General features: G+C 51.8%; 1 protein-coding gene across 6 annotated transcripts; it reads right to left on the bottom strand.

Moving 5' to 3' along the window:
- Nucleotides 1–403: 403 nt before the first annotated feature.
- On the bottom strand, nt 404–27,531 carry LOC133351617 (proteasome assembly chaperone 1-like). Of its 6 annotated transcripts, none has more exons than XM_061566940.1 (8): nt 27,410–27,531; nt 12,737–12,861; nt 12,181–12,263; nt 10,933–11,090; nt 10,765–10,827; nt 8,945–9,119; nt 7,995–8,131; nt 404–1,131 (listed from the first exon to the last, which is right to left on the bottom strand). In XM_061566940.1, exons 2-8 carry the CDS (start codon nt 12,829–12,831, stop codon nt 994–996), a joined length of 849 nt encoding a protein of 282 aa, XP_061422924.1. In that variant the 5' UTR covers nt 12,832–12,861; nt 27,410–27,531; the 3' UTR covers nt 404–993. The 6 variants fall into 6 exon arrangements, with proteins under 6 accessions (XP_061422924.1, XP_061422928.1, XP_061422926.1 ...); XM_061566944.1 differs by having other exon boundaries at nt 12,737–12,852; nt 27,410–27,434; XM_061566942.1 differs by having other exon boundaries at nt 12,737–12,852; nt 27,400–27,424.

The following is a 27,531-nucleotide window of genomic DNA, read 5'->3' on the forward strand; positions in this document are numbered from 1 at the left end:
ACCCCTTCCGGATACCCCTGGAGACAGCCTTGACCCACCCAAAAAATACTCAGAACCTACCCAGAATCCACTTGGAACCAACCCAGACCCCACCAGACCCACCCAGGATACCCCCCAGGATCCCCCTCAGACCCACCCCAGACCTTGCCCAACCCAACCTAGACCGCTCCGGCCAGACACCAGACCGCCCGACCCCCTTGAACCCCCCTGGACCCCACCCGAACCAACCCCAAACCCATGCCGGACCCCCCCCCCAGACCCATCCAAAACCTCCCTGGGACCTGCCCAAACCCCCACTGGAGCCCCCTGGACCCACCTTGGAGCCCCACCAGATCCACCCTGAACACCCCCCACCAGACCCCACCAGACCCCCCCCCCCCCCCCACCAGACGACATCAGAATGCCCGCCCCCACCACACTTGCTGTTCTGCCTTCTACAGACCATTCAACCTATAATTTATAACACACGCAGATGTCTTAATGTACCTCCGATTAGCACGGTTGGCAACATATGGTGAAATAGAAGTTCAACATACATACAACCCACGAACCTCGCTACCACTCTGTTGGATCACAGGCGCGTCTTACCACCGCCACCATGCCCAATGCACTATGGTGCCTGAAAAAAACCACAACCAGAAAGGATTGCCACCTTTTCTACAGACCAAACCCAGACAGGCATATTTCTCAGTCAGCCTAGGACCTTAGGTGTATCAAGACTGTGCAGTAAATAGTAATAAACTTCAACAGAATTCCACCAGATCTCGGTACATATTCATTCTTGCCACCTCGACTGTCTTGAGTCGGAACCAGACAAGTGGCAATCCTACTGCCAGTGTCAACATTTTTATTTATTCGGGGGCTTATGCTGGGTGACAGTCACTCAGTAAAACACGTGCTCCATGAGCGAGCGTCCCTCGCTGTTGTCTCGCTCTTTAGGGAGCTGGGCATCCCCTGCAGTCTCGGCCCAGCCCTCATCACGGTCCAGCCTCCTCAGCGGCGCGGGGACCACGGCAGCGACAATGGCGGTCGCCAGGTCAGAGCAGCTGTGGCTCTCGCACTCCTCTGCAAGGCCCCGCCAGCCGGAAGAGGGGCACACGGCGTCGTGCTCGATGACTTCTCGGAGACAGTCTAAGGAACAACCGTGGGGTGGTGGTGTCAGCACACAATAAGTTAAGGTACAGGTGCACCATTGCAATTGCTTATTTACAGAACTGCTTGTGGAGAGACCTCCACTCGAGGGAGATCTTGAGAAACTGTCCACAGAGTATTTGGCCTATTTTTACCGACGTCATGTAACAATACGAAAATGACCAATCGACTAACTGTGGTGTACACCTTTATACGGCAGGGCAACCAAAGGTAAGATCATTTTTAGAGAGGCGTGGCCAAAGGTGGGAGAATTTAAATAACTTTTTCTGCTGCCATGCCGGGGAGAAGGAACAGTGTGTTTACTATCACACCATGGTAGCTAATTATCTTAAATTCGACAGTTTCATTTGCAAGACAAAGTCCGTGTGTTGTAGATGGTGGATCCAGAGCTGCTGGGGAGGACCGTGATGAAGGCGTGTGCATCATGGCGGGGGATTGACCTTTCCTCACACTCGCCGTGCAGGTTGATGAAGGAATAATATTTCGTCTGACTTATTGCCGAGTTGCTGAAATTGGTTTGGGTTGCCCTTTCCACTTTAGCTACGCAGATCTACAAGGCACTTGAGCTTCTTTGCTACAGAAAGGTAATGCTTCATTGAAGAGGAATGAAATGTGTTCAATAATTTATCATTGAATACTTCAATCATCACTATTGTATAGTTTAATCTGAGTCTATCACCATGAGGCACACTTGTAATGCTGAATCTTAAACCAAAGAAAACATAAAAGGCGGCACTTGAAACACAAGAAGCAAGCCGATCCCCAAGGCTTGAAGAGGTATTGTTGAAAAGATATAGAACAAATGTATAAAAATATGATAGTGGGAGAGCAAGCAAGGGTAAGGAAGCATGAGAAAGCGAGATAGCGCAAGAGCCCGGCTAAGCGCATGGATGTGCGTAGAGTTCATGCATATGGCTTCAGCAAATAACACAGAGAAGTTCATGTCCTACGAACTGTATGTAAATAGTTTTTTTTAAAGATTATTAAGCACAAAAATAGTTAATTACGCCATAGAATTCAGTGTAATAGTAAACTAAATGTAACAACATTGAATAACACTGAGATAACCTTGAATAACAGAGAAAACTAACATTGCCGCATCAAGGTTTAGAATCGTTCAACAAGATGATTGTTTCGTCTGCTACATCAGTCGGTCGATTCTGAGAGAGAGAGAATATTCGTATGAGCAATTCATGTTTCTATTGAAAGTAAGTTAACAGTAATATTTGGGTACAGTATTGTTTTTGGAAGCATTCACCGTAATATCGTATCAACGTTTACTTCACCGCATCATCATATGAATGATGCGAGAAGAGATTAACGGGTTCTTATGTTAGCAATTGACATACTCGGCGCTTTCGCTCTCTAAATTACGGCTTGAATGAGGGGGAGGGGTATGACTACACTCACAAAATTAATATCTTACTAGGAATTTCATATAACAAAAGTTATATACATAACTGTTACGCTGTGTAATTCAACAAAACAAACAACACTTAACTCCGAGTTCTCTCCAAATTTCATGAGTGCGTTCTAGACCCCACAGTTTTTTTTAAAGAGTTTTAAGCACAGAACACATAATTACATTTAAAAAAATCATTAATTATACAAACTTTTCAATAATTTCCTACTTCACTTCGAATTAAATTGTCTTTAAAACCTTCTTCTCACCAACATTACCACTCATTACCACTTTCTCCGAAGGCAAGTTTGTAAAAGAATGCATGGTACAGACAGCAGACATCTTGTGTCCGGAGATCAAAAGCAAATTTGAAAAAGTCAGCTTATCACGCAGGACTGTGACTCGCCGTGTGGAACTGATTGATAAAAAATATATAACCAGTCAATTAAACAAAAAGTCTGATTCCTTTTAATTATATTCACTAGCACTGGATGAAAGTACGGACGTAAAATACACTGCTCAGCTCCTCATTTTTATCCGAGGCATTGACAGTTTTGCGATAACAGAGGAGGTTTTGATCATAGAGTCCCTGAAAGGAACTACACGGGGAGAGGACTTGTATAACCAGGTATCTGCTGTCATCGAAAGAATGTCGCTACCTCGGAGTAAACTTGTCAATGGATCGACAAAAAAGAATCCAGTTCTAAACCTCGCCCAATTCCCCTCAACATCAGGAGGAGTGGAGGACGATGCCAACCCCAGCCGCAAGTGATGATGAAATTCTCGCTTGCAACTTTCATCAGCTAGCCGAGACCAGGCCACTGTGGGTTTTGATGGAATCCTGAGTGTGAATCTACCATCGGAGGAACAATGGTCAGTGGGCAGATCAGCTCCACGGTAGGTCCTGGTGTCAAGGACATGGGCCCGCAACCGCTGTTCCGTCACTGTAGTCCAGCAGATGTTCTTGCTTGGACCCGGCCTGCATCCATGATTTTGTGTGGATGTGCCGATGCCGGAACAGCGTGTTGATAATTACAAGCCCATGGGCTGCACAAAAATCTAGCAGCCTCCTACCGTTGTTATTGAGCTGATCTGGCCCATGCCTTCCAATCACTCCAGACCAGGTTCCAGCATCATGACCAACTTGGGCATTGAAGTTGCTAAAAAAGATGACTCTATCCCAACGGGCCACTTTAGCTAGCACCTGTGACAAGAGGTCAGAGTAGGCGTCTAACTCATCAGCCTGGCCTCCATCCCTCCACGGATGTTCATCTTCGGTGGGGGCATAAGTAACCACGACCACCACTTCTCGCCTCTGGTTGATGGGAAGGCGAGCCCACAGTAGCCTGGGGCTTACAGATTCCCACACCTCACTGCCATGCTCCCACGCCCCCTTCATTATTTTGTTTAGAAGAAGAGCCACTCCCCCCTGTTGTTTGGCAGTCTCCTGGACCGAGTAAAGGACTGCCCACCCCTCGTGGTGGCAGGAGCCAGAGCCAGGCCACCGGACCTCCTGAATATCACAGAGGTCCAGGCGGTGCTGGTCCAGCTCCTGACAGAGGAGTGGCAGCCTCTCTTTCGAACATTCCATGTGGGTAAGGATTCAGTCTCCTGGCTCCGCCAAATGGGGTTTGGCCAGGAGACGTCATAGACACCTGTCCCCCTAGGGCCTCCAGTACAAGCTTAATTAAAGTTTAAATTAGTGGTTTAATGGTAATTAATTGAAGGTTGGAGGGGTTACCAGCCCCTCGCACCCATCCAGAGCCCCCTTTGGCTGCTGTGGTGGCTATAAATGTCATGAGGGGAATGGCCAATAAAAATTTGCCCTCCACCCATGGCACTGCTCCCCACAGCGTTGCTGTCCGGCACCAACGAGGAGGTAGGGGGTTGTTTTTCCGGACTCAACATACATACAAATAGAAGCACACACACAAAAAAAACACTAATTTAATAAAGCACTCACATATGTACATAAACATGCAGCCACAAATACACAAATACCCAGGCTCACACATAGATCCACACACAGCCACATACGTGATTGGCGTTACTTTATTTTTAATCACAGTTGAGCACAGGAACAAATTCCCAAAATGCTTAGTCGCCAGCAAAAAACATCACTGTAAAATGTTTAATTAGGTAACTGACAAATTCCTTAAATTGCGCAAGGTTACAAACTCATATAGAAACACAAAGATTCTAAAGTGAGTCTATGGGTCTATGTGAGCCTATGGGTCTATATGTAAGTCTATGGGTTTCTGTGTGAGTCAATGAGTCTCTATGTGAGTATATGTATCTCTGAGTCTTTGGGGTCTCAAATGCAAGTTTATGGGTCCCTATAAAAGTATATGGGTCTCTGCGATTCAATGGGTCTTTATGCAAGTCTATGGTTCTCTTAGTGAGTCTATGGGTCTTCTACATTCGTCTATAGGTCTCAATACAAGTCTGGTCTCTGTCAGTCTATACGTCTCTGTGAGGCTATGGGTCTATGTATAGATGTTGCTGGGTAAGGCCGGTGGCTTCATCAACGTCTGCAGCTGCGGAAGGCTCGGCGCTAAGAGCTGCAAGAAGTGGTGAAGTAGGGGGACAAAGAAAAACACATCACGCAGCATGATGAGTGTGTGACAGCATGAGTGTGAGTGAGTGAGGAGGGGAGGTGTAGCAGTTAGCACGCTGCACTACGAACCTAGAGAGCCGAGTTCGAATCTCACTCGCAGCCAACACCAATGACGATTAACTGAACTAGTCGTGGGCCTCCCCTAGGTCGACTCAGCCTCATTTGAGGACCTGGTGCAATGTTTAAATATCATCACTAGGGAGACAAAGGCGGTCGGGAGTTTTGGTGGTCAGGGGTGGTGCTGGCCCCCCCATCCCTACGTGATGTGCTGGCTTTCGTTGATGCTCGCTAACAACACTTGCCCTAACAGTCTGTGAAGGCTATATGGGGAATCTTTGTCTTTGTACGAGGATAACAACAACCACTGTTCGCCACTAAGTGGAGGCAATGCCAACAGAAGAGAGGGTGAATGGTTGCGAGACAGAGGGGCATGAGTGCTAAACCTTTGTGTGAGGTAGTGAGATGCGGAGTGCAACCCCTGCGTACAACCATGAGCCGGGCTGGCACTCCACAGCAGTTGGAGGGGGAGGGGGGTATATGGGTCTCTGCTCAGGGCTAGTGTGGCAAGGGGCCGTCCCTCCACCACGTGGTGCCCATCACACCGGGGCTCCGGCCACAGGGCTGACGTATTTCACAAGCTCGGGAAGGAGTATTCCTCATTTTGGGAGATGGAGACGTGGACAAAGATTCAGAAGCATGGGCTAGCGAAATGGGAGCTACCTCAGGCCAGCCCCCGCTGCCCTGGGGAGATTTCAGACTGCACCAGCTAACCAATTTTGCCACCCTGCTCGCACAGGCTTTGTATCGCGTGACATCTTCCCGTTGATGGGGAGGTCTTCTTCTTTCATATGGCTGATGTAGATGCAGAGCAACTACATTTTCACATTCAGGTGGTCAAGCCAGATAACCACGTCAGGAGTAGCGGAGTGTATCGCTGGGATGTCTCCTTCATATTTGTGGATCAGGCATTGCATCATTATGTTGTATGGTCTGTTCTGAGTGACCACAGTCACACACTGAAGAGTTTTTTATTTTACATTTGTGCATTAGGTATCCGCATCTGCTGCCATGGTTTGTGCGGATGCGGTTTAGGGTGGACCTTATCTTCAGGGATCACTGACTCGACCAGAGGGCGGATTCTCCAGAAGATGATGCATTCCAGGAGTTTATAGGTCGTGCCCAGGAGTGATATTGGCTTATCGCTTCCCGGATCATTAGTTGGCTTTCCCAGTTTAGGTATGGTGATAACCATTGCTTCCCACCATGCTTTTTGGATGCATCCGGTTTTCATGTTTGTGTAAAGCTTTGCCAGGCATTGGAGTCCCCTAGGGCCTAATTGGTGGAGAAATTCTGGAGGATTTCATCTCTGCCAAGAGCTTTGCCTTTCTTCATTGCAGCCAGACTGTCCCTCACTTCCTTTGTGCTGATGGCGGTGGGGTCTTGTGAAGAAATTGAGGCCATTGTCTGGTGTAATTGGCTATGGATCTCTTGCTTGATGTCTTTGTCAAGAGGTCCTTTTGTGTTCTCCACTAGTTTGGAGGCTATAGAGTTGGGCAGGACTTTTGAGGTCCAGTATTGGATTAGCAGCACCCAGGCATCATAGTAGGGCCCAGGCACGGTGGCTGGAGTGTGTGAATTCCAGGGCTTCAACACACTCAATCCACCGCATCTGGCTGAGTCTAAAGACTCTAGCAGGGCCTATCCAATATGTGGGCTGCCTAACTGGTTGTGCTTTCAGAGCAGGTCCTAGGAATCCTTTGTCCAGCATGGAGAGTATTATTTCCAGAAGCCTCGGGTGGCGATGCTCTTCTTGGAGGCTGCTGTAAGGAGGCCAATAAAACGGTGATAGCATTCCAGTGTGATGGGAATTCTACTCACCACTATCTCTACAGCCTCCTTATAGTGATCCCAGTCATCTTTGACCAGGTTCCACCTTGGAAATCATTTTGACACAATCACAGGGATTTTTATGCCAATGTGGGTGATGATGGGCCTATGTTGACTTTTGGGGAAGCTTGTAAGTATTTTGCAGGATGCATGCAGTGTGCTCCCACTTTGATATTTGGAAACTATGGTGAGGTCTGGGTTGTAGTGGTGTTGCCAGCAAGCAGAGTGGAACGTTTCTTGTTGCTTGGGATCGAAAACCAGATGCAGATCTTCGGCGGGGATCCAGTCAGAGAGGTCTTCGCCGTCGGCATGATCAATGTATAGGGCTGGGATTGGTACACTTGGGATTGCTGGCTTTGGCCATTTTGCATTAGAGGCTTTGTACACTATGGTGATGTGCGGCTCCCCTATTTCGATACTGGTGGTGTAGGTGGCTTCTTTTTCAAATGGTGGGAAGGCATATAACTTTGATGATGAGGAAGTGAGCCTAGGGCAGCCTAGTCTGGCACCTAATCTGGCACCTAATCTGGCACAAGCGCCACAGAGATGTCACCGCCACTTAGTGGCAAACGGTAGTTGTTGTTGTGTGACTGAGTGTGAGTGTAATCGAATGTGGGTGTAAGGGTGGGGAGTGGTAGTGTTGTGGTTAGCATACTGTGCTATGACCCCAGCAATCCGAGTTCGATTCCTGCTCATGGCAAACAGTGACAATTATGTGAATGGGTTTTGGGATTCCCTTAGGTTGATTCAGCTTCAATGTGAAAAGGCGGTCAGGTGTGGTGCTGGCCATCTACCCCATCATGTGCCTTCACAGGTGATTGCTAGCAGCATTTGCCACAAAAGTATTAATTAAGGTTACACGGGGGATCTTTGTGTGTGAGGGTGTGTGTGTCTGAGTGCGAGTGAATGAGAGTCGGTGAGAGTGAGTGACCTCACCGGAGTGAGGCCTGTGAGAGGTGGGAGACTCAGGACCGGCAGGAAGGCACGGGTGCTGGGGAGGTCGGGGGCAGGGGCCTCCGAGTAGAGGAGATACAGGGCGACTGGCACTTCCCTTAGCACCGCCTCGCTCACCACTACAACCATCAAGCAAAATCACAACCACATCAAACACCTCCACATTAACCAAAACAATATTAACTACAACCACATGATCATGGAGCTTATGCTACATAACCCACCACATCAACCACAACCAACACCACATTAACCATAGCCACAACCAACCACAACAGCCGCCATTCGTGACGTCACCACGTGGCTTGTGTCAGGCTAGGTGCACTTGGGGCCACGTAAAATGTCGAAGGCTCACTGGCAGGTCACGGGACAGACCTAGGTTACATGGGTTGCCTGTCTGAGATGACTGGCAGATGCATCACCTGTGCCCTCTACTGTGCCAACTTGCTGCATTTTAGCCGCATGGCACTCCAATTGTTGTTGTGAGCGTCGCTGCTGTGCCCTCCACTGTAGCTGGAGGGCAACTGCCTCCAACTGCCTAGTAGCATCCTTCATGAGCTGCCTCCATAGATACCAATCTTAACATCGCTGGTACCAATCTTCGGCAAGTCCACCTCTTTTCTAGCCTGTGCCGTGCCCATTTCGCCTGCTCTATTCAGGCAAACGGAAGCAGCTTAGGTTTGCGGTGGCTGGCCATGTGGGCTACATGACCCAGCCAATGTAGCCTTACCTGATGGATGGACTCACTGATGGGACTGTGTCCAGATCTTTCGAAGGTTTGTGAACTCCTCACAATCCAGCCTGGTTAAACCCAGGATGGATCATAGGCAGGCCAGACTGAATGATTCTAACCGGCACAGGGATCCACAACCACCACCACATTAACCACAACCACCACAACAATATCTACAAATTGAGCCCACGACAGGCACCTGCAGCAGGCAGCCCAGTTGCATGCATGGGGGGAGGAAGGAGGGGCCATGCCAAGGGGTCCTTCCAGGGGGCAGAGCTCAGGGTCCTTCCGAGTGGTGCAGCCAGCAGCTCCGATGCCCGCAGTCCAGACAGTACAAGGACCCGGCCCCGCACAGGGTCAGCCAGAGTCACCAACTACACAAAGCAATCCTGTTATCTACAAACCCAATAACCACAATCCTCTGATTCTTTCAGTAAAGTCACGTAGAATGAAAATAAATAAAATAATAGAATACGACGTTTCGATTGCAACACAAGCAGTCGTCATCAGGCAGAACTAAATTTGAGAAAGAGACAAAACACATACATGGAGACACAGACAAACACATAAGCAGAGAGAGACAACACAGAGAGACACACAACATAGACACACAGAGACCCAATGCCTCTGTGTTGTGGCCTTAAATAAAGGGAGAGGTGGGTCTGCTGGAGCAGAGAAATGACCATGTCAATGAGAGAGCTGTGTGAAAATCCACCCCGCGGCGGCAGGGGGAGAGAAAGAGCGAATGGACCTATGAGAGCCTGGTAAATTTTAGAGAGAGAAATAGGCAGTTTGAGAAAAAAACTTACCAATTTTTTGGAAATGTAATGCAATGCAGAGAGTCGGCTAATACAGTTCACGCATAGCCTGGTTGATTACATTCTCCAGAGATTGCTAAATTAGAAGTTAAGCGTGAAATTTGATAGAGACCCACAGAGGTGGTTCAAACTTGATTTGAAGCTTTCGTGACTGCAGGAATTACGCTTTGGTTCTTTCGGTAAAGTCACGTAGAAAGAAAATAAATTAAACAATGGAATACGACGCGGGGTGGATTTCCACACAGCTCTAATTTAGCAATCTTTGCATAATGTAATCGACCAGGCTATGCGTTAACTGTGTGTTAGCCGACTCTCTGCGTTGCATTGCATTACATTTCCAAAAATTTGCAAAGTTTGTTTACTCAAACTGCCTATTTCTCTCTCTAAAATGTACCAGGCTCTCATAGGTCCATTCGCTCTTTCTCTCCCCTGGCCACTTCCGGGTGGATTTCCACACAACTCTCTCTAAAATTTACCAGACTTGTTGGGTCTTTCTCTCCCCCTGCTGCCACGGGGAGGATTTCCACACAGCTCTCTCATTGACATGCTAATTTCTCTGCTCTAGTAGACCCACCTCTCTCTCTGCCCCCCCCCCCACTCTCTCTCTATTTAAGGCCACGGACACAGAGGCATTGGGTCTCTCTCTGCTTGTGTGATTGTCTGTGTCTCCGTGTCTGTGTTTTGTCACTCTCTCAAATTTAGTTCTACCTGATGACGACTGCTTGTGTTGCAATCTAAACGTCGTATTCTATTATTTAATTTATTTTCTTTCTACGTGACTTTACCGAAAGAACCAAAGAGTAATTCCTGCAGTCACGAAAGCTTCAAATCAAGTTTGAACCACAATCCTATTCTCTGTATTTAATTACCTGTATACAATTATTTGGAAATACTATTATTTGTAATATATCACCACTGTCATGGAGCTGAGGATTTACAGAGATACACTATTATCCAATTATCCACTAATTTTATTATCTGTATGAGTTTATGAATCAGCCGTTTTGAAACCTGACCCAGCCATTATAAAACCCATGAGGAGAGAAACCAATAATTTACATGTTGCTGGCTTATTATCTCTGACCTGTCCATTATGAATCCCTCTGTCCATTCAACAACATTCACCAATATCCTGACACACTCCTGGTCCATGGGAACACATGGTCACCAAAGCTGGCTTGTGATTAGTTGTGCCACTTACCTGCTTCGCCCAATCATGAAGCAGCTCCTCTGGGATGGTGTAAGCACACAGCGCCACCCACACCTGGACAGAGACCAGGAAGCATAGGAGTGAATCAGTACCACAGTGGGCATTGCTGTCTAATGTGTAGCTTCGCAGCACTACGACATGCCGCTGTGCCTTCAGTACCTCTGGTGAATCTCTGTGTTGGTAGATGCGACACGTCTGCACCCCCCACTTTTCCCCGGGGGGTGCAGGGGGGGCAGGGGTCGTGCCCTGTGGGTGCAAGGACCCCCTCTGCACCCATGATTGACCCCCCAAACCCAGCACAAATACTTGCACGAACCCTGAGGGCACAGCACATGGACAAGCAGCCAGCAACAAACAGCACTATTAGAGTGTAAAACGTTTATAGAAATTAGGCGATTATTATGAGAGCTTGTAAAAAGAGAAAATGGAAGGGAGGCCTAGAGTGAGTTGGTTAGTCGGTAAGTGGGTGAGTGGTTGAGCAAGTGAATGTAGTTAATAAGTGAGTGCTGGATCATTAATCATCCTGACTACTGCTGCTTCACTCTGGATGGCAACATGATTCAAACTTCAGGCAAATGTGTGCTTTGTATAGCAGTCACTGCAGTGTAAAGTATAATATTCTGGTCACTGTGCAGTGTAGCAAACGCTAGTCATTATGTAAACGTGCTGTAAGGGCACATTGGGGTGATGCAAGGGCACATAGGCATACCCTAACTATTCAATCAAAGGTGGCTGGAACACAGCTATGAAGGAAAAAGCACGGAATTGGCTAAGGACTGGGAGAGAGATTTGAAGGGAAAGAGAAAGGGAGAGCGAGAGGCAGACAGACAGGCCAAGGGACAGGTTTGGTGGAGAAAAGGGGATCGTGGAGATTAGAGTAACTAGTTGGAGGGATCCTGCGAGATCGGGGAGAGTGTATAGAGATGGGATGTGACGGATGTGAGGGATCCTGAAGAAGCAGCTCCCTTACCGGTGCATGTGTTGTAGTGCGAGGGATTTTTAATAAAGCCCGAAGATCACCTGGTGTGGACTCCCTTTCAATTAAACAAATTATATCTTGTGATGCTGCTGCGTTAGAAGTGGTGCATGAACACAAAACTCAACACGTTTATCAACAACACTGTGAAGAAGAGCCATTGCATGAAACGTCACAAGATTTTTTTAGATTGTCTCCTTGGTAACCCTGGCATGTACCGCATGATTATCATCTTGTCCTCATGACGGTGATAATGGTGATAATGATGGAGATTGGTGGTGGTGATAATTGTGTTGATGATGGTGATAATAGTGATGATATGATTGTAGTGCTGATGATGGTGTTGATGGTAGTGCTGATGGTGGTAATGGTGTTAATGATAGTGGTGATAAAGGTGATGGCGATCATAGTATTAATAGAGGTAATGGTACCAAGAGCGTGTTCTCCTGTAGCGAGGATGAGTGTGCAGCAGGAGGATGGGATTGTGCCATCACTCCAGGACATCACCACACGACTGTAAACATCAACACCACCACCATCATCACCATCACCCCCATCATCACCAACATCATCATTATCACGACCATCGACATCACCATCATCGATCACATTATAACCACCACCATCACCATTATCACTATCATCACCATTATCACTATCATCACCATCATCTCCCCCATCACCATGTGCGAGTCTTTAGGTCTCTTTGTGAACCTATGGGTTTCTGTTCGAGTGTATCTGTGCGAATCTGTATGTCTATGTGAGTGTCTGTGTGAGTATGTATGTCTGTGTGATTATATGGGTGTGTGTGAGTTTGTATGTCTATGTGAGTGTTTCTGTGTGAGTATGTATGTCTGTATCAGTCTATGGGTCTCTCTGTAAGTCTCTATGCCTATGTGAGTCTGTTAGTCCGTTTGAGTCGATGATTCGCTATGTAAGTCTATAAGTCTCTGTGCGAGTATGAGTCTACGAGTCTCGAGGTGGTACCTCTCCTCCTCTTCACTCTCCTCGTCGTCTCCGCTCTCCTCGTCGCTCCCCGCTCGTGAAAACACGGGCAGCACCTCCCCAAAGAACGAGGCCATGGTCACTCACCCGACTCACCCCTACTCACACTCCAAAGACAAAAAGACCCCAGTATCGCCTTTAACATACTGTAGAAGCAAGTGTTGTTATCGAGCACCTATTAAGGCCGAAATGGCACAAAAGGGGTGGGTGGCCAGCACCACGGCCGGCCGCCTTTGTCTCCCTAGTGGTGATATTTACTTCACACCACTACAGTTACTCATTTGAGGCCTAGTGCATTTAGGGGAAGCCCAAGACCGGTTCACATTTTCGTCACGAGCGGGAATCGAACTCAAGCCGCCAGATTCGTAGTGCAATGCGCTAGCCACTGCACTATTGCTCCCCACTCACTCACCTCTATTCACCCACACTCAACACTACTCACCTTCAATCACCTCTACTCACCCTCACTCACCTCTACTCACCCTGACCCACCTCTACTCACCCTGACCCACACTCACTCACCCCTACTCACCCTCACTCACCCATAGTCAGTCTCACCTCAACCTCACTCACCCTGACTCACCCTCACCCACCCCGACTCACCCTCACTCACCCCATATCACAAATACTCACCCTAATTTACCCTAAATCACACCTGCTCACCTCACTCACCCCTACTCACCCTCACTCACCTTGACTCACCCTCACTCACCCTCACTCACACCGACTCACCTAACTCACCCCTACTTACCCATACTCACCCATACACATGCCTACTCACCCTCACTCACCTCACTCACCCCTAATCACCCTCACTCACCCCATATCACAAATACTCACCCTAATTTACCCTAAATCACACCTGCTCACCTCACTCACCCCTACTCACCCTCACTCACCCTCACTCACCCCGACTCACCCTCACCCGGACTCGCCCTCACTCACTCTCACTCACCCCTACTCAACCCTCTCACCACTCACCTTTACTCACCCTCACTCACCCCTACTCACCATCACTCACCCATAGTCAGTCTCACCTCAACCTCACTCACCCCTACTCACCCTTACTCACCCCGACTCATCTCACTCACCCTGACTCACCCTCACTCCCCCGACTCAACCCACTCACCTCTACTCACCCCTACTCACCCTCACTCACCTTCACTCACCGCATCTCACCCCTACTCACCCTCACTCACCTTCACCCACCCTCACTCATCCCTACTTACCCCTACTCACCCTCACTCACCTTCACTCACCCTCACTCACCCCTACTCACCCTCACTCATCCCTACTCACCCTCACCCCTATTCACCCTCACTCACCTTCGCTCACCCTCACTCATCCCTACTCACCCTCACTCACCCCTATTCACCCTCACTCACCCTCACTCATCCCTACTCACCCTCACCCATAGTCAAGTCTCACCTCAACCTCACTCACCCTGACTCACCCTCACTCACCCCGACTCACCCTCACCCGGACTCGCCCTCACTCACCCTCACTCATCCCTACTCACCCTCACTCACCCCTATTCACCCTCACCCACCCTCACCCACCCTCACTCACCCCATATCACAAATACTCACCCCTACTCACCCTCACTCACCCATAGTCAGTCTCACCTCAATCTCACTCACCCCGACTCATCTCACTCACCCTCACTCACCCTGACTCGACCTCACCCACCCCGACTCACCCACCCTCACCCTGACTCACCCTCACTCACCCCTACTCACCCTCACTCACACCGACTCACCTAACTCACCCCTACTTACCCATACTCACCCATACACATGCCTACTCGCCCTCACTCACCTCACTCACCCCTACCCACCCTCACTCACCCCATATCACAAATACTCACCCTAATCTACCCTAAATCACACCTGCTCACCTCACTCACCCCTACTCTCCCCTACTCACCCTCACTCACCCATAGTCAGTCTCACCTCAACCTCACTCACCTTGACTCACCCTCACTCACCCTGACTCACCCTCACTCACCCCGACTCACCCTCACCCGGACTCGCCCTCACTCACCCTCACTCACCCCTACTCAACCCTCTCACCACTCACCTTTACTCACCCTCACTCACCCCTACTCACCGTCACTCACCCATAGTCAGTCTCACCTCAACCTCACTCACCCCTACTCACCCTCACTCACACCAACTCACCTAACTCACCCCTACTTACCCATACTCACCCATACACATGCCTAGTCGCCCTCACTCACCTCACTCACCCCTACCCACCCTCACTCACCCCATATCACAAATACTCACCCTAATTTACCCTAAATCACACCTGCTCACCTCACTCACCCCTACTCTCCCCTACTCACCCTCACTCACCCATAGTCAGCCCACCTCAACCTCACTCACCTTGACTCACCCTCACTCACCCTGACTCACCCTCACTCACCCCGACTCACCCTCACCCGGACTCGCCCTCACTCACCCTCACTCACCCCTACTCAACCCTCTCACCACTCACCTTTACTCACCCTCACTCACCCCTACTCACCGTCACTCACCCATAGTCAGTCTCACCTCAACCTCACTCACCCCTACTCACCCTTACTCACCCCGACTCATCTCACTCACCCTGACTCACCCTGACTCACCCCGACTCAACCCACTCACCCCTACTCACCCCTACTCACCTTCACTCACCCTCACTCACCGCATCTCACCCCTACTCATCCTCACTCACCCTCACCCACCCTCACTCATCCCTACTTACCCCTACTCACCCTCACTCACCTTCACTCACCCTCACTCACCCCTACTCACCCTCACTCATTCCTACTCACCCTCACTCACCCCTATTCACCCTCACTCACTTTCGCTCACCCTCACTCATCCCTACTCACCCTCACTCACCCCTATTCACCCTCACTCACCCTCACTCATCCCTACTCACCCTCACTCACCCCTATTCACCCTCACTCACTTTCGCTCACCCTCACTCATCCCTACTCACCCTCACTCACCCCTACTCAACCCACTCACCATCACTCACCTCTACTCACCCACCCTCACTCACCCCATATCACAAATACTAACCCCTACTCACCCTCACTCACCCATAGTCAGTCTCACCTCAACCTCATTCACCCCGACTCATCTCACTCACCCTTACTCACCCTCACTCACCCCTACTCAACCCTCTCACCACTCACCTTTACTCACCCTCACTCACCGTCACTCACCCATAGTCAGTCTCACCTCAACCTCACTCACCCCTACTCACCCTCACTCATCCCTACTCACCCTCACTCACCCCTATTCACCCTCAATCACCCTCACTCACCCCTACTCACCCTCACTCACCCTCACTCACCCCTACTCAACCCACTCACCATCACTCACCTCTACTCACCCACCCTCACTCACCGTCACTCACCCCATATCACAAATACTCACCCCTACTCACCCTCACTCACCCATAGTCAGTCTCACCTCAACCTCATTCACCCCGACTCATCTCACTCACCCTCACTCACCCTCACTCACCCCTACTCAACCCTCTCACCACTCACCTTTACTCACCCTCACTCATCCCTACTCACCGTCACTCACCCATAGTCAGTCTCACCTCAACCTCACTCACCCCTACTCACCCTCACTCACCCATAGTCAGTCTCACCTCAACCTCACTCACCCCGACTAATCTCACTCACCCTCACCCTCATTCACCCCTACTCAACCCTCTCACCACTCACCTTTACTCACCCTCACTCACCCCTACTCACCGTCACTCACCCATAGTCAGTCTCACCTCAACCTCACTCACCCCTACTCACCCTTACCCACCCCGACTCATCTCACTCACCCTGACTCAACCTCACTCATCCCTACTCACCGTCACTCACCCATAGTCAGTCTCACCTCAACCTCACTCACCCCTACTCACCCTCACTCACCCATAGTCAGTCTCACCTCAACCTCACTCACCCCGACTAATCTCACTCACCCTCACCCTCACTCACCCCTACTCAACCCTCTCACCACTCACCTTTACTCACCCTCACTCACCCCTACTCACCCTCACTCACCCATAGTCAGTCTCACCTCAACCTCACTCACCCCGACTAATCTCACTCACCCTCACCCTCACTCACCCCTACTCAACCCTCTCACCACTCACCTTTACTCTCCCTCACTCACCCCTACTCACCGTCACTCACCCATAGTCAGTCTCACCTCAACCTCACTCACCCCTACTCACCCTTACCCACCCCGACTCATCTCACTCACCCTGACTCACCCTCACTCATCCCTACTCACCCTCACTCACCCCTACTCATCCTCACTCACCTTCACTCACCGCATCTCACCCCTACTCACCCTCACTCACCCACCCTCACTCATCCCTACTTACCCCTACTCACCCTCACTCACCTTCACTCACCCTCACTCACCCCTACTCACCCTCACTCATCCCTACTCACCCTCACTCACCCCTATTCACCCTCACTCACTTTCGCTCACCCTCACTCATCCCTACTCACCCTCACTCACCCCTATTCACCCTCACTCACCCTCACTCACCCTCACTCACCCCTATTCACCCTCACTCACCCTCACTCACCCCTACTCACCCCTACTCAACCCACTCACCATCACTCACCTCTACTCACCCTCACCCACCCTCACTCACCCCATATCACAAATACTCACCCCTACTCACCCTCACTCACCCATAGTCAGTCTCACCTCAATCTCACTCACCCCGACTCATCTCACTCACCCTCACTCACCCTGACTCACCCTCACCCACCCCGACTCACCCTCACTCACCCTGACTCACCCTCACTCACCCCTACTCACCCTCACTCACACCGACTCACCTAACTCACCCCTACTTACCCATACTCACCCATACACATGCCTACTCGCCCTCACTCACCTCACTCACCCCTACCCACCCTCACTCACCCCATATCACAAATACTCACCCTAATTTACCCTAAATCACACCTGCTCACCTCACTCACCCCTACTCTCCCCTACTCACCCTCACTCACCCATAGTCAGTCTCACCTCAACCTCACTCACCCTGACTCACCCTCACTCACCCTGACTCACCCTCACTCACCCCGACTCACCCTCACCCGGACTCGCCCTCACTCACCCTCACTCACCCCTACTCAACCCTCTCACCACTCACCTTTACTCACCCTCACTCACCCCTACTCACCGTCACTCACCCATAGTCAGTCTCACCTCAACCTCATTCACCCCTACTCACCCTTACTCACCCTGACTCACCGCATCAACCCACTCACCTCTACTCACCCCTACTCACCCCTACTCACCCTCACTCACCGCATCTCACCCCTACTCACCCTCACTCACCCTCACCCACCCTCACTCATCCCTACTTACCCCTACTCACCCTCACCTTCACTCACCCCTACTCACCCTCACTCATCCCTACTCACCCTCACTCACCCCTATTCACCCTCACTCACTTTCGCTCACCTTCACTCATCCCTACTCACCCTCACTCACCCCTATTCACCCTCACTCACTTTCGCTCACCCTCACTCACCCCTATTCACCCTCACTCACCCTCACTCATCCCTACTCACCCTCACTCACCCCTATTCACCCTCACTCACTTTCGCTCACCCTCACTCACTTTCGCTCACCCTCACTCATCCCTACTCACCCTCACTCACCCCTACTCAACCCACTCACCATCACTCACCTCTACTCACCCACCCTCACTCACCCCATATCACAAATACTAACCCCTACTCACCCTCACCCATAGTCAGTCTCACCTCAACCTCATTCACCCCGACTCATCTCACTCACCCTTACTCACCCTCACTCACCCCTACTCAACCCTCTCACCACTCACCTTTACTCACCCTCACTCACCGTCACTCACCTATAGTCAGTCTCACCTCAACCTCACTCACCCCTACTCACCCTCACTCATCCCTACTCACCCTCACTCACCCCTATTCACCCTCAATCACCCTCACTCACCCCTACTCACCCTCACTCACCCTCACTCACCCCTACTCAACCCACTCACCATCACTCACCTCTACTCACCCACCCTCACTCACCGTCACTCACCCCATATCACAAATACTCACCCCTACTCACCCTCACTCACCCATAGTCAGTCTCACCTCAACCTCATTCACCCCGACTCATCTCACTCACCCTCACTCACCCTCACTCACCCCTACTCAACCCTCTCACCACTCACCTTTACTCACCCTCACTCATCCCTACTCACCGTCACTCACCCATAGTCAGTCTCACCTCAACCTCACTCACCCCTACTCACCCTCACTCACCCATAGTCAGTCTCACCTCAACCTCACTCACCCCGACTAATCTCACTCACCCTCACCCTCATTCACCCCTACTCAACCCTCTCACCACTCACCTTTACTCACCCTCACTCACCCCTACTCACCGTCACTCACCCATAGTCAGTCTCACCTCAACCTCACTCACCCCTACTCACCCTTACCCACCCCGACTCATCTCACTCACCCTGACTCAACCTCACTCATCCCTACTCACCGTCACTCACCCATAGTCAGTCTCACCTCAACCTCACTCACCCCTACTCACCCTCACTCACCCATAGTCAGTCTCACCTCAACCTCACTCACCCCGACTAATCTCACTCACCCTCACCCTCACTCACCCCTACTCAACCCTCTCACCACTCACCTTTACTCACCCTCACTCACCCCTACTCACCCTCACTCACCCATAGTCAGTCTCACCTCAACCTCACTCACCCCGACTAATCTCACTCACCCTCACTCACCCCTACTCAACCCTCTCACCACTCACCTTTACTCACCCTCACTCACCCCTACTCACCGTCACTCACCCATAGTCAGTCTCACCTCAACCTCACTCACCCCTACTCACCCTTACCCACCCCGACTCATTTCACTCACCCTGACTCACCCTCACTCATCCCTACTCACCCTCACTCACCCCTACTCATCCTCACTCACCTTCACTCACCGCATCTCACCCCTACTCACCCTCACTCACCCACCCTCACTCATCCCTACTTACCCCTACTCACCCTCACTCACCTTCACTCACCCTCACTCACCCCTACTCACCCTCACTCATCCCTACTCACCCTCACTCACCCCTATTCACCCTCACTCACCTTCGCTCACCCTCACTCATCCCTACTCACCCTCACTCACCCCTATTCACCCTCACTCACCCTCACTCACCCTCACTCACCCCTATTCACCCTCACTCACCCTCACTCACCCCTACTCAACCCACTCACCATCACTCACCTCTACTCACCCTCACCCACCCTCACTCACCCCATATCACAAATACTCACCTCTACTCACCCTCACTCACCCATAGTCAGTCTCACCTCAATCTCACTCACCCCGACTCATCTCACTCACCCTCACTCACCCTGACTCACCCTCACCCACCCCGACTCACCCTCACTCACCCTGACTCACCCTCACTCACCCCTACTCACCCTCACTCACACCGACTCACCTAACTCACCCCTACTTACCCATACTCACCCATACACATGCCTACTCGCCCTCACTCACCTCACTCACCCCTACCCACCCTCACTCACCCCATATCACAAATACTCACCCTAATTTACCCTAAATCACACCTGCTCACCTCACTCACCCCTACTCTCCCCTACTCACCCTCACTCACCCATAGTCAGTCTCACCTCAACCTCACTCACCCTGACTCACCCTCACTCACCCTGACTCACCCTCACTCACCCCGACTCACCCTCACCCGGACTCGCCCTCACTCACCCTCACTCACCCCTACTCAACCCTCTCACCACTCACCTTTACTCACCCTCACTCACCCCTACTCACCGTCACTCACCCATAATCAGTCTCACCTCAACCTCATTCACCCCTACTCACCCTTACTCACCCTGACTCACCGCATCAACCCACTCACCTCTACTCACCCCTACTCACCCCTACTCACCCTCACTCACCGCATCTCACCCCTACTCACCCTCACTCACCCTCACCCACCCTCACTCATCCCTACTTACCCCTACTCACCCTCACCTTCACTCACCCCTACTCACCCTCACTCATCCCTACTCACCCTCACTCACCCCTATTCACCCTCACTCACTTTCGCTCACCTTCACTCATCCCTACTCATCCTCACCCCTATTCACCCTCACTCACCCTCACTCACCCCTACTCAACCCACTCACCATCACTCACCTCTACTCACCCACCCTCACCGTCACTCACCCCATATCACAAATACTCACCCCTACTCACCCTCACTCACCCATAGTCAGTCTTACCTCAAGCTCATTCACCCCGACTCATCTCACTCACCCTCACTCACCCTCACTCACCCCTACTCAACCCTCTCACCACTCACCTTTACTCACCCTCACTCACCCCTACTCACCGTCACTCACCCATAGTCAGTCTCACCTCAACCTCACTCACCCCTACTCACCCTCACTCACCCTCACCCACCCTCACTCATCCATACTCACCCTCACTCACCCCTATTCACCCTCACTCACCCCTACTCACCCTCACTCATCCCTACTCACCCTCACTCACCCCTATTCACCCTCACTCACCTTCGCTCACCCTCACTCATCCCTACTCACCCTCACTCACCCTCACCAACCCTCACTCATCCCTACTTACCCCTACTCACCTTCACTCACCCTCACTCACCCCTACTCACCCTCACCAACCCTCACTCATCCCTACTTACCCCTACTCACCTTCACTCACCCTCACTCACCCCTACTCACCCTCACTCAACCGACTCACCAACACTCACCTCTACTCACCCCTATTCACCCTCACTCACCCCTACTCACCCCTACTCAACCCACTCACCATCACTCACCTCTACTCACCCTCACCCACCCCATATCACAAATACTCACCCCTACTCACCCTCACTCACCCATAGTCAGTCTCACCTCAATCTCACTCACCCCGACTCATCTCACTCACCCTCACTCACCCTGACTCACCCTCACCCACCCCGACTCACCCTCACTCACCCTGACTCACCCTCACTCACCCCTACTCACCCTCACTCACACCAACTCACCTAACTCACCCCTACTTACCCATACTCACCTATACACATGCCTACTCGCCCTCACTCACCTCACTCACCCCTACCCACCCTCACTCACCCCATATCACAAATACCCTAATTTACCCTAAATCACACCTGCTCACCTCACTCACCCCTACTCTCCCCTACTCACCCTCACTCACCCATAGTCAGTCTCACCTCAACCTCACTCACCCTGACTCACCCTCACTCACCCTGACTCACCCTCACTCACCCCGACTCAACCCTCTCACCACTCACCTTTACTCACCCTCACTCACCCCTACTCACCGTCACTCACCCATAGTCAGTCTCACCTCAACCTCATTCACCCCTACTCACCCCTACTCACCCTCACTCACCGCATCTCACCCCTACTCACCCTCACTCACCCTCACCCACCCTCACTCATCCCTACTTACCCCTACTCACCTTCACTCACCCCTACTCAACCCACTCACCATCACTCACCTCTACTCACCCACCCTCACCGTCACTCACCCCATATCACAAATACTCACCCCTACTCACCCTCACTCACCCAGTCAGTCTCACCTCAACCTCATTCACCCCGACTCATCACACTCACCCTCACTCACCCTCACTCACCCCTACTCAACCCTCTCACCACTCACCTTTACTCACCCTCACTCACCCCTACTCACCGTCACTCACCCATAGTCAGTCTCACCTCAACCTCACTCACCCCTACTCACCCTTACCCACCCCGACTCATCTCACTCACCCTGACTCAACCTCACTCATCCCTACTCACCGTCACTCACCCATAGTCAGTCTCACCTCAACCTCACTCACCCCTACTCACCCTCACTCACCCATAGTCAGTCTCACCTCAACCTCACTCACCCCGACTAATCTCACTCACCCTCACCCTCACTCACCCCTACTCAACCCTCTCACCACTCACCTTTACTCACCCTCACTCACCCCTACTCACCCTCACTCACCCATAGTCAGTCTCACCTCAACCTCACTCACCCCGACTAATCTCACTCACCCTCACTCACCCCTACTCAACCCTCTCACCACTCACCTTTACTCACCCTCACTCACCCCTACTCACCGTCACTCACCCATAGTCAGTCTCACCTCAACCTCACTCACCCCTACTCACCCTTACCCACCCCGACTCATTTCACTCACCCTGACTCACCCTCACTCATCCCTACTCACCCTCACTCACCCCTACTCATCCTCACTCACCTTCACTCACCGCATCTCACCCCTACTCACCCTCACTCACCCACCCTCACTCATCCCTACTTACCCCTACTCACCCTCACTCACCTTCACTCACCCTCACTCACCCCTACTCACCCTCACTCATCCCTACTCACCCTCACTCACCCCTATTCACCCTCACTCACCTTCGCTCACCCTCACTCATCCCTACTCACCCTCACTCACCCCTATTCACCCTCACTCACCCTCACTCACCCTCACTCACCCCTATTCACCCTCACTCACCCTCACTCACCCCTACTCAACCCACTCACCATCACTCACCTCTACTCACCCTCACCCACCCTCACTCACCCCATATCACAAATACTCACCTCTACTCACCCTCACTCACCCATAGTCAGTCTCACCTCAATCTCACTCACCCCGACTCATCTCACTCACCCTCACTCACCCTGACTCACCCTCACCCACCCCGACTCACCCTCACTCACCCTGACTCACCCTCACTCACCCCTACTCACCCTCACTCACACCGACTCACCTAACTCACCCCTACTTACCCATACTCACCCATACACATGCCTACTCGCCCTCACTCACCTCACTCACCCCTACCCACCCTCACTCACCCCATATCACAAATACTCACCCTAATTTACCCTAAATCACACCTGCTCACCTCACTCACCCCTACTCTCCCCTACTCACCCTCACTCACCCATAGTCAGTCTCACCTCAACCTCACTCACCCTGACTCACCCTCACTCACCCTGACTCACCCTCACTCACCCTGACTCACCCTCACTCACCCCGACTCACCCTCACCCGGACTCGCCCTCACTCACCCCTACTCAACCCTCTCACCACTCACCTTTACTCACCCTCACTCACCCCTACTCACCGTCACTCACCCATAATCAGTCTCACCTCAACCTCATTCACCCCTACTCACCCTTACTCACCCTGACTCACCGCATCAACCCACTCACCTCTACTCACCCCTACTCACCCCTACTCACCCTCACTCACCGCATCTCACCCCTACTCACCCTCACTCACCCTCACCCACCCTCACTCATCCCTACTTACCCCTACTCACCCTCACCTTCACTCACCCCTACTCACCCTCACTCATCCCTACTCACCCTCACTCACCCCTATTCACCCTCACTCACTTTCGCTCACCTTCACTCATCCCTACTCATCCTCACCCCTATTCACCCTCACTCACCCTCACTCACCCCTACTCAACCCACTCACCATCACTCACCTCTACTCACCCACCCTCACCGTCACTCACCCCATATCACAAATACTCACCCCTACTCACCCTCACTCACCCATAGTCAGTCTTACCTCAAGCTCATTCACCCCGACTCATCTCACTCACCCTCACTCACCCTCACTCACCCCTACTCAACCCTCTCACCACTCACCTTTACTCACCCTCACTCACCCCTACTCACCGTCACTCACCCATAGTCAGTCTCACCTCAACCTCACTCACCCCTACTCACCCTCACTCACCCTCACCCACCCTCACTCATCCCTACTCACCCTCACTCACCCCTATTCACCCTCACTCACCCCTACTCACCCTCACTCATCCCTACTCACCCTCACTCACCCCTATTCACCCTCACTCACCTTCGCTCACCCTCACTCATCCCTACTCACCCTCACTCACCCTCACCAACCCTCACTCATCCCTACTTACCCCTACTCACCTTCACTCACCCTCACTCACCCCTACTCACCCTCACCAACCCTCACTCATCCCTACTTACCCCTACTCACCTTCACTCACCCTCACTCACCCCTACTCACCCTCACTCAACCGACTCACCAACACTCACCTCTACTCACCCCTATTCACCCTCACTCACCCCTACTCAACCCACTCACCATCACTCACCTCTACTCACCCTCACCCACCCCATATCACAAATACTCACCCCTACTCACCCTCACTCACCCATAGTCAGTCTCACCTCAATCTCACTCACCCCGACTCATCTCACTCACCCTCACTCACCCTGACTCACCCTCACCCACCCCGACTCACCCTCACTCACCCTGACTCACCCTCACTCACCCCTACTCACCCTCACTCACACCAACTCACCTAACTCACCCCTACTTACCCATACTCACCTATACACATGCCTACTCGCCCTCACTCACCTCACTCACCCCTACCCACCCTCACTCACCCCATATCACAAATACCCTAATTTACCCTAAATCACACCTGCTCACCTCACTCACCCCTACTCTCCCCTACTCACCCTCACTCACCCATAGTCAGTCTCACCTCAACCTCACTCACCCTGACTCACCCTCACTCACCCTGACTCACCCTCACTCACCCCGACTCAACCCTCTCACCACTCACCTTTACTCACCCTCACTCACCCCTACTCACCGTCACTCACCCATAGTCAGTCTCACCTCAACCTCATTCACCCCTACTCACCCCTACTCACCCTCACTCACCGCATCTCACCCCTACTCACCCTCACTCACCCTCACCCACCCTCACTCATCCCTACTTACCCCTACTCACCTTCACTCACCCCTACTCAACCCACTCACCATCACTCACCTCTACTCACCCACCCTCACCGTCACTCACCCCATATCACAAATACTCACCCCTACTCACCCTCACTCACCCAGTCAGTCTCACCTCAACCTCATTCACCCCGACTCATCACACTCACCCTCACTCACCCTCACTCACCCCTACTCAACCCTCTCACCACTCACCTTTACTCACCCCTACTCACCGTCACTCACCCATAGTCAGTCTCACCTCAACCTCACTCACCCCTACTCACCCTCACTCACCCTCACCCACCCTCACTCATCCCTACTCACCCTCACCCCTATTCACCCTCACTCACCCCTACTCACCCTCACTCATCCCTACTCACCCTCACTCACCCCTATTCACCCTCACTCACCTTCGCTCACCCTCACTCATCCCTACTCACCCTCACTCATCCCTACTCACCCTCACTCACCCCTATTCACCCTCACTCATCCCTACTCACCCTCACCCCTATTCACCCTCACTCACCCTCACTCACCCCTACTCACCCCTACTCAACCCACTCACCATCACTCACCTCTACTCACCCTCACTCACCGTTACTCACCCCATATCACAAATACTCACCCCTACTCACCCATAGTCAGTCTCACTTCAATCTCACTCACCCCGACTCATCTCACTCACCCTCACTCACCCTGACTCACCCTCACCCACCCCTACTCACCGTCACTCACCCATAGTCTCATCTCAACCTCACTTACCCTCACTCACCCCGACTCACCCTCACTCACCCCTACTCACCCCTACTCACCCTCACTCACCGCATCTCACCCCTACTCACCCTCCCTCACCCTCACCCACCCTCACTCATCCCTACTTACCCCTACTCACCCTCACTCACCTTCACTCACCCCTATTCACCCTCACTCACTTTCGCTCACCTTCACTCATCCCTACTCACCCTCACCCTCACCCCTACTCAACCCACTCACCATCACTCACCTCTACTCACCCACCCTCACCGTCACTCACCCCATATCACAAATACTCACCCCTACTCACCCTCACTCACCCAGTCAGTCTCACCTCAACCTCATTCACCCCGACTCATCTCACTCACCCTCACTCACCCTCACTCACCCCTACTCAACCCTCTCACCACTCACCTTTACTCACCCTCACTCACCCCTACTCACCGTCACTCACCCATAGTCAGTCTCACCTCAACCTCACTCACCCCTACTCACCCTCACTCACCCTGACCCACCATCACTCATCCCTACTCACCCTCACCCCTATTCACCCTCACTCACCACCTACTCACCCTCACTCATCCCTACTCACCCTCACTCACCCCTATTCAACCTCACTCACCTTCGCTCACCCTCACTCATCCCTACTCACCCTCACTCACCCCTATTCACCCTCACTCACCTTCGCTCACCCTCACTCATCCCTACTCACCCTCACCCCTATTCACCCTCACTCACCCCTATTCACCCTCACTCACCCTCACTCACCGTTACTCACCCCATATCACAAATACTCACCCCTACTCACCCATAGTCAGTCTCACTTCAATCTCACTCACCCCGACTCATCTCACTCACCCTCACTCACCCTGACTCACCCTCACCCACCCCTACTCACCGTCACTCACCCATAGTCTCATCTCAACCTCACTTACCCTCACTCACCCCGACTCACCCTCACTCACCCCTACTCACCCCTACTCACTCCTACTCACCCTCACTCACCCCTACTCACGTCTGTTGCGGGTGGGGAGGACGAGAGAAATGGAGTCGCGATTCTTTTCGTCGTTCTAATCGTCAAATCGATTTTCATAGAGCCCCCAACGGTCTTGAAATCGATAAAGTTGTAAACAGCGC

This window comes from Lethenteron reissneri, chromosome 38 (genome assembly GCF_015708825.2).
Source record: "Lethenteron reissneri isolate LAM-NWPU_2019-01 chromosome 38, ASM1570882v1, whole genome shotgun sequence".
In the NCBI taxonomy this organism is placed as follows: Eukaryota; Metazoa; Chordata; class Hyperoartia; order Petromyzontiformes; family Petromyzontidae; genus Lethenteron; species Lethenteron reissneri.

Excerpts from the sequence above, each read along its gene's own strand:
- LOC133351617 (XM_061566940.1), bottom strand. The coding sequence starts at position 12,831 with ATGGCCTCGTTCTTTGGGGAGGTGCTGCCCGTGTTTTCACGAGCGGGG. Across the intron at positions 10,828-10,932 it reads AACACAGAGATTCACCAGAG|GTGTGGGTGGCGCTGTGTGC; the intron begins GTACTGAAGGCA and ends GTCTCTGTCCAG. Across the intron at positions 1,132-7,994 it reads CTCTCACAGGCCTCACTCCG|ACTGTCTCCGAGAAGTCATC; the intron begins GTGAGGTCACTC and ends GTTGTTCCTTAG.